The sequence below is a fragment of the Sebastes umbrosus genome, chromosome 6 (assembly GCF_015220745.1).
Source record: "Sebastes umbrosus isolate fSebUmb1 chromosome 6, fSebUmb1.pri, whole genome shotgun sequence".
Classification (NCBI taxonomy): Eukaryota; Metazoa; Chordata; class Actinopteri; order Perciformes; family Sebastidae; genus Sebastes; species Sebastes umbrosus.
This window is the reverse complement of record NC_051274.1, coordinates 19,910,025-19,929,636: the sequence shown is the minus strand read 5'-3', so window position 1 is coordinate 19,929,636 and position 19,612 is coordinate 19,910,025. Positions and strand designations below refer to the sequence as shown.

At 40.6% G+C, this 19,612-nt stretch overlaps 2 protein-coding genes across 3 annotated transcripts in view; both read left to right on the top strand.

The window, feature by feature from the left end:
- The window catches only part of LOC119489725 (deoxynucleoside triphosphate triphosphohydrolase SAMHD1-like), a 25,558-nt gene extending 9,418 nt beyond the window's left edge, over positions 1–16,140 (top strand). The window contains exons 12-16 of one of the 2 annotated variants that reach the window (XM_037772501.1): positions 1,830–1,969; positions 3,569–3,664; positions 3,829–3,933; positions 4,060–4,197; positions 16,028–16,140. In XM_037772501.1, the coding sequence (XP_037628429.1) occupies positions 1,830–1,969; positions 3,569–3,664; positions 3,829–3,933; positions 4,060–4,197; positions 16,028–16,102 (554 nt within the window). In that variant the 3' untranslated portion in view covers positions 16,103–16,140. Of the gene's footprint in view, positions 1–1,829; positions 1,970–3,568; positions 3,665–3,828; positions 3,934–4,059; positions 4,198–5,165; positions 6,173–16,027 lie in introns of those variants that run through there. The other variant, XM_037772500.1, reaches the window with a different exon arrangement.
- On the top strand, positions 7,647–19,612 carry LOC119489726 (deoxynucleoside triphosphate triphosphohydrolase SAMHD1-like). Its single transcript, XM_037772503.1, has 16 exons — positions 7,647–7,818; positions 8,714–8,780; positions 10,141–10,213; positions 10,826–10,986; positions 11,093–11,208; positions 11,341–11,411; positions 12,451–12,609; positions 12,917–13,017; positions 13,352–13,460; positions 13,559–13,650; positions 13,927–14,042; positions 14,566–14,705; positions 14,802–14,897; positions 15,059–15,163; positions 15,290–15,427; positions 19,589–19,612. Exons 1-16 carry the CDS (start codon positions 7,647–7,649, stop codon positions 19,595–19,597), a joined length of 1,725 nt encoding a protein of 574 aa, XP_037628431.1. The 3' UTR covers positions 19,598–19,612.

Here is a 19,612-nt window from a genome sequence, read left to right as displayed (position 1 = left end):
TGGGTTTCCCCGCTGATGAAGTGGTAGCACGTCTAAAATGTTAAAAAATGGACCTGTTAACACGTACAAACATTTTAAGGTGTTACAAATGGACGTGTTAACTGGGTATTTTCTGTTGTCTTAAGAAGTACAAATTTCACATATTAATGCGGATGCAGAACTAGACATGTTGAACATACAATCATGTGTTTAAATAAATAATAATACAAATAAATGAATGATAAAATAACGCTCAAGTGCATACTTGAGATTTTCTTTAGGCTACCGAAATAAACAGCAAAGGAGTTCAGTGCTTGATTAGTGAGGTCTGCCCTTCTTCTTTACTGATTGGGTGATTACAGTTCAAATTTATTGGCTGTGAAAAGCCCAAGGCCACCAGGCGTTTAATATACACAACCAGGTGTTTAATATAAGCACCTGGCCAGATGCTAAAACAGGGCGAATTATGACCCATTTGGCTTTCCATAGCACCTTTCCCGGTTCACTGTGCTGATTACGATACTGCACCAATGCAACACCGTAATATCGAACGCAGATTGGACCAAAACGTCTAGTTCTGCGTCCGCATTAATATGTCAAATATGTACTTCTTAAGACAACAGAAAATAACCTGTTAACGCGTCCATTTGTAACATCTTAAAACGTTTGTACATGTTAACATGTCCATTTTTAACTTTTTAAGGCATTTAAAATTGGGTGCTACAACTTCATCGGTTTCTGAGGGGAAGCCCTGTACAATCATTGCAAGAGAGAAAACTATTCCCAGATATATCAATTGACATAGGTTTTTCCTTTAATGGTGTGTGTTCACCAAAGTTCCCACTAGATGGCAGTATTAGAGCACCAATGGCAACCTGTTGAATTTTGATGTTCTGCAAGCCATTCAGATTTCAAAGTAAAGATCCTCTCTGATTAATGGCGACATTTTAGTGCTGCCAAGAGCCAGTATTTTTGAATGTAGTTGGTGTGAATTATATTTTACATTGTGACTTTTATGTCACACAAAAATATCTAATTCAACTTTCGTCCTTTCATGAACAGACTGTTGATTAGGAATCACAGTGTACCTGTTTAAAACACCACATTTGTATTTGGAAAGAAATTCCTATATAATAGAGACTGGATGAAAACTGGCCAGAAACAAAACTCTGAGCCTAACCTTGACCTCTGAGTTGATGAACACTGAGATGGAAGACTCACCCCGCACAAAAGGACTCTCCCAAATACTAAATCGCAGTTGCGTATAAGACACGTGATGGCTACGTAGCCAAAACGTACCCAATAGCAAGAGCCCACATGAGCACAACGTAGGTATACTTACAGCCCTACATCAAGAACGGGCTTGTAAGTTGACGCCAACCAATAACATGGAAGACTTAATGGTCCAAACACCTAAAGAAGTTAAAAATGGACATGTTAAGAGGGTATTTTCTGTTGTGGTAACACATACAAACTTCCTAAGACAGTACAAATTAATGTGTTACCAGGGTATTTACTGTTTTCTGCAATTGCAGTTACAAATGACAGAAATCCACCAACGCTTGTTAAAAAATATTGTTTTCCATGAAACATCCATCACAGTTTTTTCGAAAGCTGGAGGCGGGACAAATTTTGACAGAGGCAGCCACCTCGTAATTCTCTATGCAGGAAAAACCCTGTATTATATTCCATTTCTGCCAATAGATCCCCCAAAATGTTACACATTGCTCCTTTAAAGTTTAGAAGTAATTTCATTTAAAAAAGAAATTCAATGAATTATTTGGTGACTTTGGTGTCTTTGATTTGCTTCCTCTGACCTGACCCTTACTATTTTTCTGTGTGTCCTGCAGATCATGTGTTTGAACAAATACTCAACTCCTCCTCCCCGGAGCTGACGGAGTCGAGGCAGATTCTACGCAACATCACCTGTCGACGCCTCTATAAGTGTCTGGGCCAAACCCAGGCAAAGAATACCCTGAGTGTCACCAAGGTGTGTGTTTGTGTCTTTGTATGGTTGTATTGGAATAATCATCTGCTTTTCATGACATACATCCTCGGCAAAGAATTAGTTTATTTGCAACTATAGTCGTCCCATTTTAATTGTTCCATAAGAATAGCTGAGCTGAGTGTATTTACAGTCATCTTTGAGAACTCATATTTATGTATAAATACCGCGTATTGTATTAGTTGATCAGTTGAAATATATTCGTAAAGGGACTGTTTGTAAGAATTAGAAATGCTTGTTTAACAACGAAACCTGTGGCCATTAAGTAAACGAAAGTCAGCGTCGGGCTCGTGCTTGTGCTCGCTCTACATAGACATGAACGAGCATCGCTCAAAACAGTGAGGCGACACACGTCAGCTAAAACCACAATATCGCTCTATATTTCACCTGCTTGGCAGTAATGTTAGCTGACCAGACGGAGGTCTCTCCATGAATCAATGCTCATCCTAGTGTTGGCTTTTACTGCCTCCGCATCCCGACCGCGGTCGGCGGGAACAGGGAAGACACCTGCACCCGGTCGGAGACGATAACGTTTCTCGCTGCGGAGCTGCAAGCAGGCAGGCAGAGGAGCAGAGTACAGCAGAGACTCCGGCCCTGGAGACCAAAGCTACGGTCTCCCCCGCGTCCTCCGACTGCGGCAAACACTGTTTTGCAAGACGGGCTTCACTAGATAGAACTTTGGTGCTTCCGTGTAGTTTGTGTTGGAGTCTTGTCTGAACAGCGTAGCCACAAGCGAGCGCGCATGGGACACCGACCGTGATTGATTTATATGTGTAAGAAGTTACAAACAGTCCCTTTTAAGAAGCTATTTGTTGTTTTGTGCAGTTTGTTTTCAGTGTGTGATTGTTAGCTGGTCATGCAATGTACTCTAAGATGCTTTTGAGCTGTCATGTAGGGCTTCAGCTAACAGTAATTTGTATTATCGATGAATCGATCATATGTATGATCTATCTTTTCATTAATTAGTTCATTATCAAGTCTAAAACAATGTCAGTATATAGTGAAAAATGCACTTTCCCAGAGCCTGAGCTAATGTCTTCAAATTGCTTGTTTTGTCCGATCAAATCTCCATGATATTCAAGTCACCATGAAATAAAACCTTGAAGCATCATATCCGCACTTTTGAGAAGATGGAACCAGAAAATGTTTGGTTTTTGCTTAATAATTTATTTTGACGATAAACTGATTATCAAAATTATTGACAATTTGCTGTAGGGCTGTTCCGTATACCATTTTTTTGGCTTCGAAGCTTCGGTGAGAAATATTCGAAGGTATTTGAAGTTTTGCGGTGCGGCAGGCTGACATGTTCTTCTGTCTGTCTCCATCTCCCCCGTTTCATTGACCGGGACAGCGCCGCTGCTTTACTACTGTACACATACGCGCCATGAAATGAAACTTGTTTGTCTACAAAAATACTGGAGATTGCAAAGATTAGATTTTAGCTAAGGACTTGCTCATCTTGTGGTTGAATATATTTTATATATCATTCTAAATTGCTCTAAAGGTCAAATCTCATGTAAGATTGAATAAGTAATATCTGTTGACTCCTCCACTTCTTAACCCTTGCTCTTTCTCTTCTATAAGGAGATGATTCACAGCTGGGAAGCCAAGCTGGCTCGATCCATCCCTCAGAGCGGCTCCCAGGATGTCAGTCTGCAGCCAGAGGACTTTGTAGTTAGTGTGAGTTTCTAATTGAATTACTCTAAATCAAATAGTAAATTTGCTCATCATAAGAATTTATTTTAGATTTGTATACTTTTATTATGAATTTTAGCTCCATTGTAGTCTAATGCCTTAACTGATGACTACACTTGATGATCTAAAAACTCCCCCTTCTCCTCTAGGTCATTTTTTTGGACTATGGGATGAAGGAAAAGGACCCCGTCAACAATGTGCGTTTCTATTGCAAGGATGACCCAACCAAAGCCATCCAGATTCGCAAGAACCAGGTCAGAATCTGTCTTAATCTGTATTTAAATGTTTTTCTTTATGGGCATTTTCTTCTTAATGTGTAGATGCTTTTTGTCACTGCCTCTGCCTCAAAATAAACTCTGTGCTGCTGTCATTCCTGCCAGGTGTCTAAACTCCTCCCAGAGCGGTTTGCTGAGCAGCTGATCAGGGTCTACTTCAAGAAGACGGATGACAGGAGTCTGGAGGCAGCAAAGAAGCACTTTGTCCAGTGGTGCATGGACATGGACTTCACAAAGCCTAAGGTAATACTTATCTGCAGTGACAATGTTGGTTGTTGAGCAGGATCGGAAGTTTGCCTCTACCCCAAACTGGATTTTGTGTGTAGAGATAGGTCCATGAACTTCAGTATCTTGCCAGAGACATTATAAAGCAGTCAGTAGTCCATTATATTGCCTGATGCTCTCCAAGAACTGCTTGGATTGCTGAGAGTTTCTGTCAAAGAGACCTTCGTGTAGGAGGAAGGTCTTTGGCCCTGTTCAGACCTGATATTAACATGCGTCTTAAGTGATCCGATAACAAGAGGACAGCTATAAGTACAGGTGCGAATGCACTCAAGACACATTGAGGACGCGTTGAGACCACATTCGGAGGTAATCTGGTCCGCATATGGCCACATTCTTTTAACAGTGTGTACGCAAACGTGTCCTGGGCCACACACGACTGACGTCCCGCTCGGATCCACTGCGATTCACTGCGCTCCTCGTGTGAATAGACAGGCAGGCTTGTCTGCAACCTTTATATTTTTATTTTTATAAAAATATAGCTGAATTCCCGAATATGTAGGATGTTATTACTGACAATCCTGTAATATTACGACACAACGTCTGCTGTATAAGCCATGTGTTTACTACGTGTTTATTTGCGTACAGAGCGGGGAAGTGCGATCCGATCACAAGTACTCACTCAAGACGCATGTGGATGCGGATAGTTGTGTGAAATGAGACAGCCGGTGGTGCATCACCGTGCATTAATGTAATACAATGATAATGACACTTTTGGAAAATGTTCATACATGACACACCGACTAATATATGTCTATAGTAGACACCATGCATGAAAGGGTTAATCTAAAAGTATGAGTACCATAAGTGGCGAACGTTTGAAGTTTTGCAGTATAGTGCCCGGCATTAGAAATGATGACTTCTTTTATGTTGTTTGCACTCTACACTGTTTTTGTTAACTCTGTCTGTTGATTTTTATTCACACGCAGGATGGAGACATCATAGCACCTGAGCTGACTCCTCTGAAAGACAGCTGGTTGAACAACAATGAGGGTGAGAATGGTGAAGTAAACTGTGCTAGTGGAAAAAAGAAAGCCAAAGTGCAGCTTTCATTCGACAAGTAAAAGGAAGAGCTTAAATACCCCTCTGTTACACATTTGGTAGATAAGTCAGTGTTGAGTGAAAATTATATTTTTCTACGAGGTGTTTGTGAGCACAGCAAAGATGAAAATAATTTTTTTGCACCAAAAAGAAATGGTTTGAAAAAAAAAAAAAAGATTCACTGTTGCATATTCAGGGCCTGCACTCAGGGTTTTTACACAGATCCGACTTCAATATTATACAAATATCTTTGTTTAAGTTTGATCATTTTTAATCAGGTTTTTATTTTAGACTCCTTTTTCCATTTGAAGCTGCAATTGTTTTCTGCCATGTGCTATCTAATGGCCAACTATCATGTATTTGTATTATGAACAATAAATGAAAATAAAAAAAAAATAAAGTGAACATGTGCAAAGTATATTTATATACACAGCTGATGTGTTTCAGGGAGTTTCTTTTATTCAGCTTTCAGATATGCTTTGGGGTTTTCTCATAACAGAACAAACTGTTTTTGATATTTAAAGTGAGCATTTGTTGTTACTTTACCTTGAATATTTTTCAGAGGTGTTTTCCTGGTTGAGTGTGTTGTGTGGTGCTTTATTTATTGTTCTTACAGTAAGTAGCTCAGCTTCCCCACTGTTTTTTTTTTTTCAACTTATAAATCTGTGCAACATTTTAAATGAAAATTTGGATGCCATTTAAAAAATGTTTTCCTCAACAAAATGTCATGCAACTTGCCTCATAGCTGGCTGTTTCATTCTGGTGTTTGTGTACGGAATAATATTTTTGAAAGAATGCATAGGGAAACTTACCAAGGGGTTTGAGATATATCCTGTAAATAGTATTCCTATTGAAAGGGGTTGAAAGCTGTTTGAAAATAAAACTCTTTCTCTCAGTTGTGTCCTGATGTTTAGTACGGGTGTAAGAAAAAAATCCAATATCGGGATATTATGTTTTGTGATACTGTATCAATTCTCAAAAACACTATTGATTTTTAATTAATAGGTAACATGCAAAGAGTAACTCAATCAATACTTTTTATTTGTTTTGCAAAGAGATGCTCCCTCTCAGTGTATGTGCCCTCTCAAAGAAGTGCTATGGTGTTGATAATACAGGGACTGTGATAAATGTAAATGCAGATCCTACTGTTCTGATTGCATACTCAGATCACAAGACACGGGAAAACCTCTGTTGTCCAATGTATATTCACTAGATATTCTCAGAGCTAAACTAACTCTTCTGCAGTGTGTAGTGTGCGCGCATACACGTGAGAGTGGAGCGAAATAGCAAGAACGAGCGCGGTGTGTGAGTGAAGGCAAGCAGGCAGAGGAGCAGAGTACAGCAGAGACTCCGGCCCTGGAGACCAAAGCTACGGTCTCCCCCGCGTCCTCCGACTACGGCCAACACTGTTTAATAGACGGGCTTCACTAGATATAACTTTGCGGTTTTGGTGCTTCCGTGTAATTTGTGTTGGAGTCTGAGTCTGAACAGCGTAGCCACACGCGAGCGTGCATGAGTCACCGACCCGGATTGATTTATACGTGTAATAAGTTACAAACAGTCCCTTTTAAAAAATCACAATATATCGCCTTACTAACAGTATCGCAATATATTGAATCGTAACCCCTGTATCATGGTACGCATATTGTATCATCAGATAATACACAGATGGCTCCGCATGTGGGCTACCCGTGTGGGTCCTAGTTGGGTCACTGCTGGGAAATTGGTGCATGGGGCCAACATGGAAACTGTGGACAAACCCACTTACAACCCATATTTCAGCCCATGTAGTCCCCATGTAGTTCCCACATAGAACTTAAACCTGGGGCCGAGATGGGTTTGGTTTATGTTGCCCAGATTGGGCCCATATAACACCCAGCGTACTCCTGCATGAAACCCATAAGGGCAATTGGCACGGGGCCATTATGGAACCCATGGACTATCCCATATAGGGCCCATTTTTCAGTCCATTTACTACCCACATGGGCCCCACATACAAATGTTGGCTGGGAATTACTCATATTGCCAGAAGGTCCAGAGCTAATGTCAATAATTTGCATTGTAAATATTAAACAAGGTGATGCCACACCCCTCTCTTGTTTGTTTGTCAATACTGTCTGTTTGTACAGCGATCACTCTCTTCTGCACCGCCTCCGGTGTGAAGCCAGCGCTTGCTGTATATAGAGCCGGTAGCTGTCGGGCAGTGACAGTTGAACTCAACGGTTAAAAAAAAACGGCTTACCAGGACTTCATTCGCGACGTCCGACCAGCTGTTTTCCGTTGACATTTAGGGAACATTACCGGCTGTAATTTAGCGGGTCTTTACTCTTCTGATTAACACCAAGTTACCGCCTGTTAGTGAGACCAACATGGAGAACCGAAAGAGACCGTCAGAGTCAGTTTTTACCCCTAACGGCAGCTTCAACACGCCGGAGAAGAGAGTCCGACTGCTGGACTTGGACTACGCGCGATGGGGAGTCGAGGAGATGTGTCGGTACCTGCAAACAGAAGGCCTCGGACAATGGGAAGATACAGTTAGAGGTTTGTTTTTATGGTTTGATTAACTTAAATAGATAGTTATTCACCTCATTGTTGGTCTATATACATTAAGGTCAGTATATCTTTGGGTCATTTGATTTTCCTTTCACAAACGGTTATTAAAGAACCAAAAATTACTGGTTATTTGATTTTTTGTTTTAAAATACAAACATTATATTGAAATACAAGGCGTTTTTCTTCATCAGGGTCATAAAAGTGGATGAACTAAACTTAAAAAACGGGTTGAAATGAAAAAAACGCCCGTTTTTTTTCATATTCTGCGACCGGAAGTTGCCATTTACAAAGACATGTCTTCTTCCCTGAGACCACGGAATGAAATTAGCACCTGCCACCCAGCCAACATGGTTATGTGGGCCCCACACGGGTTATGCTGGGGGTACCTGGGTACCGAGTGGGTATGGGCCCAAAATTGGCATCTTATCTGGGGCCCACTTGGATCAACTAAGTAGGTCCAACATGGGCTCCCCACATGAGCCCACATGGGATCCCCATTTTCTCTCATACACAGGACCGTCCTCATACGCACTCCTACTTTGTAAATGGCAACTTCCGGTCGCAGAAGATGGGAAAAAAACGGGGCCTTTTTTTCGTTTCTGTCTTCTAGTGATTTTATTTTTTGTTTTTAGAAATAGAAAATGAAAATCAACCCCGATAAAGAAAAACGCCTTGTAGTTTTGTTTTTTTGAAATGAAAATCAAATAACCACAAATTTTTTGTTCTTTAATATCCGTTTGTGAAAGGAAAATCCAATGACCAAAAGATACACTGACCTAGCTAAGTCAGCTGAGAGCTGCTTGTTATTACTGCTAACCTTCTGTCTGTATTTGTGTGTTGTGACATAAGCCAACATCAACTGTGTTTGATCTCTGTTATCCAGCACAAAAGATCACAGGTGTCGGGCTGCGGTACCTCAAGGATGATGATCTGGAGAAGATTGGCATAGAGTAAGTGTGTTAAACCCTCTGAGACCTACAATAAACCATTTTTTCTCTTTTTTAGGGGGATACCGGGGGCATTTAGGGGGAGACAGTAGGTTAACAGTAGATGTCACATAGAATTGGTGTACATCATCTGAAAGCTGGGAAACTGAAGATTCATTTGAGATGCAGCTCAGCACTGTGTGTCAAGTTGTTCTAGTCATAAATCAGATATAAACATGAATGAATGAATTATTTATTTTTTTAAATAAACTGTAAAACTGTATAAGAGCTTAGAACATTATGATAGAAGTATATGATGGTCATTCACGTGCTCTGTTATGTCTCATAAGTTGCAGCAATTTTTGTGTTGATACCATTTGTTACACGGATTTGGTGCTGAATTTAACAATTTCTTTTACCAATCAAGAATTGATCAAAATGATCAATAATCCCTCCAGAATACCACATTAGGACAACAAGACCTTTAGGAAGACCATAGAAAAAGCAATGCTGTGATTTGGTATCAAAAACTTTTGACATTTGGAGATTTCTGCAAGAATTGCATTTTTCGGCGATGAGATGGCGAGCACTTCTTTTCTGGAAACTGCTCAGAATCCCCCTTTTTGTCAATCTAACTAGGAAAGCCATCCATCCTCTGAATGCTCTAGGTCTCTAGTTTTGTGGCTTTAAGGTTTCATGAGGCTGTGATTATCCTAGAGGTCACCACAGGTCATTTTATACAGTGAGGTCACGCTTTAAAAAAATTGTCTCACTACAATGAAATGGCTACTATGGGGGACTAACATCATCACACATGTATACAATTAGACTCATTGGATCCACAAGAGTCTCAGCTTTACAGTGATACCCAATTTATGTAATTCCAAGACTGTTTAGGGACCCCAGTATGCAGAAATATTCAAATACATAATTTTCACATTTATACCTAAATGCCTATAGAAACCATTTTAATTCACATATCTTCAGGTCAGAGGTCAAGGGACCCCTTTTGAAAATGGCCATACCAGTTTTTCCTTGCAAATAATTAGCCCGACTTCGGAGCGTTATTTAGCCTTCTTGGCAACAAGCTATGACATGGTTTGGAAATGGATTCCTTAGGATTTCTAGTTTTATTTGATATCTGTACCTTCACTCTAGCTCTAAAACTGAACCTGCTACAGACAGTAAAGTTGGTTGCTATGGCCGGCAATCCCACGGGTCTCAGAGGGCTAGAGCACTGTGGGTAGGAATAAATGTTACCAAAAGCCGCTAACAATAGTGTCAAAGAAGGACAAGACCCCATGACCATCTTAACTGGTTTGCTTTAATGTTTCACACCTCACTTTTCTGTCTCTTTCTCTCCTTTTGATCCTTTGACGTCCAGGTACCTTGGTGACCGTCTGAAGATCCTGCACAGCCTCAGGAAGCTGTGGCAGATAGAAGCAGAGCCAAATAAGGTAACAGCTGTATCACAATGCTTCACTTTTGAGGCTGAAGGGATAAGAAAGACATAATAGAATTAAGAAGAGGCACTTGTAGGATAAACCGCAAGGAAGTGTGAAAATATAAAAGAGTTAGTGCATGAAACACTTTTTCTTTTTATTCTCTGAGCTGTTTGTTCTCTGCCAACACCTCAAAAAAGACAAATACAGGTTACAGGATGAAAAATAGTCAAGGGCAAAACTGTGGTGTGAAATGAAGACAGACCAGTTCCTAGTGTTTCTTTGCGTTTCTTTCCAGTTTAGTTTACCTGCCTCAGATAACCCGCTCATCCTCTTTTAAATCGCGATTCAAATCACACTTGTAAAATGCCCTCCTATTTTTTACTTAGTCATTTCTAACGGCCTTGTTTTAAGCCCATCATGTCTTATTCTGCATTTTGTTTTTTACTGTAAATACTTTTTGTAACCTTTTTGTACTTTTTGGTGTCTTAGTTGAAAAATGGCTTCAAAGTTCAAACCACCCTGCCACCGAAAGATAAACAAGATAAACACGTAGACTGGCTATGTGTTTTGGTTAAGAATGGTGAAGTAAGTCTCTTAGCTGTTCGTTGCCCTGTCTTCTGTCAGGTGTTTAATGATCCCATCCACGGGCATGTGGAGCTGCACCCACTTCTGGTCAAAATCATCGACACTCCTCAGTTCCAGAGATTACGATACCTGAAGCAGCTCGGAGGGGTCTACTTTGTTTTTCCCGGAGCAACCCACAACCGCTTTGAGCACAGCGTTGGGTATGTCCTCATCCCACAACCGCTTTATACACGTATGTTATTTATTTGTCATGTTTTGTTGAACTTGCATTGTATATCTGAGTTGTTTTGTTGTGTGCTGATACAGGGTGGCTTACCTGGCAGGGCAACTTGTGCAAGCTCTGAACGCAAGGCAGCCAGAGCTCCTCATCTCTCGCAGAGACATCCTTTGTGTGCAGATCGCTGGACTCTGCCATGACCTGGGTGAGTGGTACGCAGGTCCTCACATGTTTCAGGTTTAACCTCTTAGTCACTGGGTGTTGTCATGAGTGAGGATAGGATAGGATAGGAATAGAACACATAATTTTTTTTATGTACTCCCCCCCCCCTTTCCAGGACATGGGCCATTTTCCCACATGTTTGATGCGATGTTCATCCACAAAGCACGTCCACAAATTAACTGGAAGGTAAGAAACAATGTGATTTATATTTCTCTTGTCCTCTGCGATATGCAGTGAGTGTCAAACTAAACAGTGAGCCACCTGCTTTCTCCAACTAGGAAACATTGCAAAAATCAGATGCATCTTGTCCTCCACGGATCTTGAACTATTAATTCACACTTTCATATTCTCCCTTCCAGACTATTGTAATTCCCTCTACACCTGCCTCAGTCAATCTGCTCTAAATCGCCTACAGGTGGTTCAAAATGCAGCGGCCAGGTTATTAACCAGAACCAGCCGTCGACATCACCCCTGTTCTGGCATCCCTCCATTGGCTCCCTGTAAAATTCAGAATCAACTTTAAGATCTTGCTATTTACATATAAGGCACTGCATGACCTCGCCCCCAGTTACATTTCTGATCTCTTAGTTCCATATTCGACCTGTCGAACACTTCGATCCTCTAATCTCGGCCTTTTATCCATCCCCCACTCAAACTGCAAAACAAAAGGTGATCGGGCCTTTTCTGTCTTAGCTCCAACTCTCTGGAATCACCTCCCCCCCAATCTATTAGAGCTGCTGAATCTCTGGACTGTTTTAAGCGGCTTCTAAAAACCCATCTTTATAGGCAAGACTTTTTATAGGCCTCATACACATGTGTGTTTGTCTGTTTTTGTTTGATCTGTTTCTCATTGTTTTCTGTGTTTCAAATTGTGATTTTTCCTTGTTTTCATCATTGTCTGATGTTTCATTTGTGTGTGAAGCACTTTGTAACGGTGTGTTTTAAAAGGTGCTATATTTATAAAGCTTTACTTACTTACTTACTTACATAAGAATACTTTTATGGATTAGTTCTTCTATTAGCATTGATGTCTTTCCTTCGACTTATTAGTTGTAAAGGCAAGCAAGAAAGATACCTTCAAAACGATGGACATAACTGCATGTATGAAAAAATGGGGAACAACCTTCTGGGAAAGGGCTGGCGATTTTTGAAAAGTAACTGGAAAAGGCCTTGAGGTAATTGAGTAATAAGTCATTGTGCTAATAAGAGTCTGTTTACGTTGCAGCATGAGAAAGCCTCTCTAGACATGTTTGACTACCTGGTGAATGACAATGGCCTGAAGCCGGTGATGGAGCAGCACGGCCTGGTGCTGCCTGAGGACCTGGACTTTATTAAGGAACAGATTGCCGGACCACAGGACACTAATGCAGCTCAAGGCCACAAGGTAGCTGTCAGCGCTCAGTCAGTAGCATCACTGATACAATGTCTGATTTGTATATAAAGTAACTTATTACACTAGTAATAAGTAAGTGTATGTACTCACTTTTAAATAATAGTTATGTGTTACTGTTTTCTTATCTTTTAGCTTTGTTGTCCTTGTTTTTAGCTGAGTGTATCTTCCTGTACATTTGTTCTTTGCACTGTGTAAAAACAGTGAGAGACAGCACAACCAGATCAGACTCCTTGTATGCTTAAACATACTTGGACAATAAAGCTGAATCTGATGTCTCTATCGTCCGTCATCTCTGCAGTGGCCATATAAAGGCCGTCCAGAAGAGAAGTCCTTCCTCTATGAAATCGTGGCCAACAAAAGAAATGGCATTGATGTGGACAAGTGGGACTACTTTGCCAGGTGGGACTTGTTGATCTGTTAGTGTGTTTAATAATCATTTCCCAAATCAGACATTGAATATTCATGTTGGGGCGCCCTGATAGCTCAGTTGGTAGAGCGGGCGCCCATGTAACAAGGCTGAGTCCTAACCACGGCGCCTGGGTTCAAATCCGACCTGCGGCCATTTCTGCATTTTGTCCCCTCTCTCTCTCCCCCTTTCTATCCACTATCCTATCGTTAAAGGCTTGTAAATGCCAAAACAATAATCTTGAAAAAAAGAAAAGAATATTCACATTGTTCTGTTTAGTTGAACAACCTATCTTTTCACACATTTCTCCTCTCTATCTCTTCTCAGGGACTGCCACTACCTGGGCATCCAGAACAACTTTGACTATCGCCGCTTCCTAAAGTTTGCCAGGGTGTGTGAGGTGGACGGCCAGAAGCACATCTGCACTAGAGACAAGGTGCCAACTTTGTTACGTCTGCTTTTTGATCAGCTTTTAAAACAGCAATCCATTTAGATGATCAGTTGTGACCAAAATGCACATAATTCTTTTAACAGGAGGTGGGCAATCTGTATGACATGTTCCACACGAGGAACTGTCTACACGGAAGAGCCTACCAGCACAAAGTGAAAACTGCCATAGAGATTATGTGAGTAGTTAAATGCTCTGATGTAGCTTGTTGTCTTTGCTTCACTATTTACTCTCCTGTATGTTGAGGCACAGTCACACATGTGCAAACGTTTGATTCCGGTTGCGAAGCTAGTTTGCATCTGCGGATTCGCATGGAGTTCAACTTTGGTGAACTGTCAGGCGAATATCGCCTCAGCAGGCGATGGTCACTCGCCTGCATTCACGCATGTGTGACTGTGCCTTTATGCAGCAAAATGCTTTTAAAAATGATAATATGTTGGGTATGATTATCCAGGATCACAGAGGCCTTTTTAAAAGCAGACAAGCACATCCAGATTGAAGGATCAGGAGGGAAGATGTTCACTCTCTCCACAGCCATAGATGACATTGAGGCCTACACCAAGCTGACAGGTCTGTTTCAACATTAAGACACAGGGAGGAGTGGGCAGGATACACAGAATAGCACCATCTGCGCCATCTCTGAAAACATGCTGGATTGATAAAACTTGCACTGTCATCACTACTTTTACTTTCTTACAGTTTTTGTTTCAACATTAAGTGTGATTCCATAAAAATAAAAAAAAAACATGGCACAACTCTTCTCCAGTAACAAGTTAAAATTTATGAGCAAATTATGTTATGACATTATTTTGTGTTGTGCTCCTCAATTAATGATGTACAATTCTTGTTTTGCACCACTCCTGAACTATATAGAAATAATATTAATTTAATGCACACGCTATTGCAATCCCTGCTTTCAACCCACTTAGATTAAAATGAGACTGCTGTGTATATTTTGCACTTTTATTGCACAATTTTTCACCTCCGCACTCCCTGTTTTTAAAAAGAAATTCAATTAATTATTTGGTGACTTTGGTGCCTTTGGTTTGCTTCATCTGACCTGACCCTTACTAGTTTCCTGTGTGTCCTGCAGATCATGTATTTGAACAGATACTCAACTCTTCCTCCCCGGAGCTGGCTGAGTCGAGGCAGATTCTACGCAACATCACTTGTCGACGCCTCTATAAGTGTCTGGGCCAAACCCAGGCAGAGGAACACCTGAGTGTCACCCAGGTGTGTGTGTGTGTGTGTTTGTGTCTTTGTATGGCTGAATAAGTAATATCTGTTGACTCCTCCACTGCTTAACCCTTGCTCTTTCTCTTCTATAAGGAGATGATTCACAGCTGGGAAGCAGATCTGGCTCGATCCATCCCTCAGAGCGGCTCCCAGGATGTCAGTCTGCAGCCAGAGGACTTTGTAGTTAGTGTGAGTTTCTAATTGAATTACTCTAAATCAAATAAATTTGCTCATCATAAGAATTTATTTTAGATTTTTATACTTTTATTATGAATTTTAGCTCCATTGTAGTCTAATGCCTTAACTGATGACTGCACTTGATGATCTAAAAACTCCCCCTTCTCCTCTAGGTCATTTTTTTGGACTATGGGATGAAAGAAAAGGACCCCGTCAACAATGTGCGTTTCTATTGCAAGGATGACCCAACCAAAGCCATCCAGATTCGCAAGAACCAGGTCAGAATCTGTCTTAATCTGTATTTGAATGTTTTTCTTTATGGGCATTTTCTTCTTAATGTGTAGATGCTTTTTGTCACTGCCTCTGCCTCAAAATAAACTCTGTGCTGCTGTCATTCCTGCCAGGTGTCTAAACTCCTCCCAGAGCAGTTTGCTGAGCAGCTGATCAGGGTCTACTTCAAGAAGACGGATGACAGGAGTCTGGAGGCAGCAAAGAAGCACTTTGTCCAGTGGTGCATGGACAGGAACTTCACAAAGCCTCAGGTAATATCCAACACATACAAACACTAGTCACTAGTGACACTAGTCACTAGGAAAATGCTGCAATTTATCTGCATTTTGTACAAAACAACAACAGGGAGCCAAAAATATCTTAATAAAGCTGTGTGAGTTGAAGGAAGGAAATGGCAGGCTAACAATGGGTTCATATCTGGAACGGAAGCGCCGCGTTGTTAATCGCCTCACAAGCTTAAGCCTGGCTAATCACACCAGAGGCACATTTCTCCACGCTCATCAACAATCGATTCTGCTCCTCTGCTGTTTACTATGGAGCTATCTGTCTGTCTGCTTGTGTAATCGTGGCGCTTCCGCATGCTATGTAAACTGGGGGTTAGATGGAAATACTTCAAATTTTACATTCCCATCTCAGAATCACCTCAGGACACCGTAAATCAGTGTCCACATGAATTTAGCATTTAACGGTTAGATTCCCCCTCCAGTCCACATACGTTATTGATCTGGGTTTGAAGAGTTACAGTATGTCACAGAGTCTAATGGTCGCTTGCTGAGTTGGGATTAGATGTAACTGCAATATAGTGCCCTGCATCAGTAATGATTACTTACTTAATTTTTATTCACACACAGGATGGAGACATTATAGCACCTGAGCTGACTTCTCTGAAAGCCAGCTGGTCGAACAAGAATGAGGTCGAGAATTGATGAAGGTGGCGGCTCCAGGGAAGTAAACGGTGCTAGTGTAAATGGACAAAAGAGCTTCCATTCAGCTAAATAATAGGAAGAGAGCAAATAGCCCTCTGTTACACATTTGGTAGATGAGACAGTGATGAGTGAAAATTATATTTTTCTACCATTTCATTATTCAGTTTTTGCACCAAAATGAAGTAGTTTAAAGGACCATTGTGTATCAAGTACGGGGATCTATTGGCAGAAATGGAAAATAATAATAATGTATTCTTTAATGTACAATCACCTGAAAATAAGAATCATTGTGTTTCCGTTAGCTTAGAATGAGCCGTTTTTATCTACAAAGGGACAAACAGACAAACCACTGTGTTAACTTTTCCTGCTTGGACCGGAGTCGATAACGTTACTCGCTCCGGAGTTAACCCCCGTCACTCCACTGAGCCGCCGGGAAACAAGACACGTGAAACTTCTGTTGGTCTTGAGGAGCTGCAGCATTTATTTCTGCACAAACTGCAACTTCTACTGTGCATTCACTCTATATTCTCAAAGCTAAATTCAATTCAATTCAAATTATCTTTATATAGCGTCAAATCATAACAGAAGTTATCTCGAGACGCTTTATATATAGAGCAGGTCTTAGACCGTTCTCTAAACTAACTCTGTTTTCTGCTCCACTAGCTCACTTGTTCGTTCACACACATTCGCCGCTGCTCTCTCTCTCTCTCTTGCTTCACCACTCACTTCCCACGTACACACATACACTCTACACACTGGCTCTGCTCCAAATGACCTACACTACTCTTACAACAACTGGCTCTAGATAGGGCCATATATATACTATATATGTATAGTGCTTAGCAGAACTCGGAGGAGCAGCTTGTCACGAAAGCGAGAATAGCTGGTCCACCTTAAATGCCAGCCCACCTGAGCCGAAGTTGTGGCTAACTTCAGGGTTAACCCCCTCCACTTTAATCAGCAGCAGGTGGCAAGCAAGCCATGGGAGTTGTAGCATTTATTCACCGACAAATTGCCTAAACCGTACACACACACTACACTGCTACGTTCACAGCTATAACATTACTGATAACTTCATTCTCTCTCTCTCTTGACCGCATGCTCGCTAATGTTAAGCCGCACACGGCAGGTACGAACGGTACCGACACATCAGTGGACTGAACTGAAATGATATTCGGGTGGTGGTAGCAGACTGGCAGTTGAATAAAATCATGTGGTAAACTGCTTTTGCATTACAATACATCACATCAATACATCGTCATAGAAAGTGGAGCATCTGTATTTATGAAAGTATTGAAAATCATACAGTCTTGATTTCTAAATACCCTGGTGTACCGTAATACCGACCAAGCCTAATTTGTATTATGGTCAGTTAGAATGTTTGTATACACACAGTATATTTATATACACAGCTGATGTGTTTCGGGGCATTTCTTTTATTCAGCTTTGGGTTATTTGTCATAACTTTCAAGCTTTTAAAATAAGTATAGAAATGTGCAGTTAAATGTTTCTGTGAACAAACAGTTTCGGACATTTAAAGTGGGCATTTGTTTTTACTTTACCTTACTTTGAATATATTTATTTTTCTGAGGGGTTTTCCTGGTTGATTGTGTTATGTAGTTCTTTATTTATTGTTCTTACCATTTAAAATGTTTCTCTCTCAACAAAATGTGATCCAACTTGTTCCTTAGCTGGTTGTTTTAATTTGCTGATTGTGTACGAAATAATAATGTTGTTGAAAGAATGCAAAGGGAAACTTACCAAGGGGTTTGAGAGTATCCTGAAAATAGTATATTCCTATTGAAAAGGGTTGAAAACAGTTTGAAAATAAAACTTTTTCTCTCAGTTGTGTCCTCATGTCATGTAAACTTGTTGAACACCAGAGGGTGTTATTTTGTTATCTTTTTAAAATCCTATAGCTTCATAAAAAAGTACAATTGAACAGGCAAGATATTAACGGGTACACTAGAATACAAAAAAAAAATAGTTTTACACAGTATAATTAAATAGAACAAATACATCAGTCCAAAATGTGAAGGAATATATATTAATCTTTAAAAAAAGACCCCTTGTTAATGTGCTGTTATTGTAAGTGATCCACAGTCCTCGTATTGTGCAAAAATGTGTATATAAACTTCAGAATATATTCTTGCACAGAGAGAGGACAGTGGATTTTGTCCCATATCACTTGCATCTAAAGAGCTCAAGATCTTTTAATGGCCAGTATGAATAGGACAAATTATTACAATAAGCAAAAAACATCTTTTAACGGACAGGCAGCAGTTTTTTATTTTAGTTCGAGCTCTGAGGACATCCAGTAGGTATTTGTTATCAGACCTGAGAGACTGCAAGTTGTTCTATGAGACAATTCACAATTGTCTTCAGGAGCTTCGTCATGCAGTGCCCATTAGTACTATTGAGTTTATATTTAATTCTAAACACCATTGGCAGCCTGGCACTAACTTCAGCCAGGGAGCTGAGGTAAATGCATAAAGAATTGCAGTACCCTGGATATGAAGACAAGAGAATGATGATGGGAGTATCAGATTGTTTTATATTGGATCAATATTAGTCAGTGATTTATGTATGCAACCGCTGTTTGATGGAGTGTGATGGTTTGAAGGTGTAATATGCCATAAAGGCACAAGAAGTCAGTGTAATGCCTGATGTGTTTTAGTGCACAGAGATGTTTTATGCACTTCAATATAGAATCACTGATTTAGGTTAATTTCAGGGAAAGGCACTGCTTTCTATTCACCTGGTCAAATGTTGGTGCAAACAATTTCAGAAGTATGTCTTATTATTTATTTATTTTTAATGATTATGAAAACCAAACTCAAACAGCATGGTAGCTTTTATTCAAATGTACAAAACAGTAACTCATGGCTATTTTATCCCAGCAGCAGTAAAAACATGCCTATACGTTTCAGCCATTAATGTCTTCATCAGGGCTAGTACAAAATGGGCTGGTTTTATACATGTTGGGGAGTACACCGATCAGCCATAACATTATGAAAGCATTGGCACCCTGAACGGTCTGCGGCTACGCAGCCCCATACACAACAAACTGTGATGCACTGTGTTCTGACACCTTTCTATTGGAACCAGCATTAACTTTTTCAGCAATTTGAGCTCCAGTAGCTCTTCTATTGGATGGGACAACACGGGCCAGCCTTCGCTCCCCACGTGCATCAGTGAGCCTCGGGTCTGACCCTGTCGCCGGTTCACCGGTTTTCCTTCCTTGGACCACTTTTGGTAGGTCCTGACCACTGCAGACCGGGAACATCCCACAAGAGCTGCAGTTCTGGAGATGCTCTGACCCAGTCGTCTAGCCATCACAATTTGGCCCTTGTCAAAGTCGCTCACATCCTTACGCTTGCCCATTTTTTCTGCAGTTCAAAATGTTCACTTGCTGCCAAATATATCCCACCTACTGCCAAATGCCATTGTAACAAGATAATCAATGTTATTCACTTCACCTTTCAGTGGTCTTAATGTTATGGATGATGC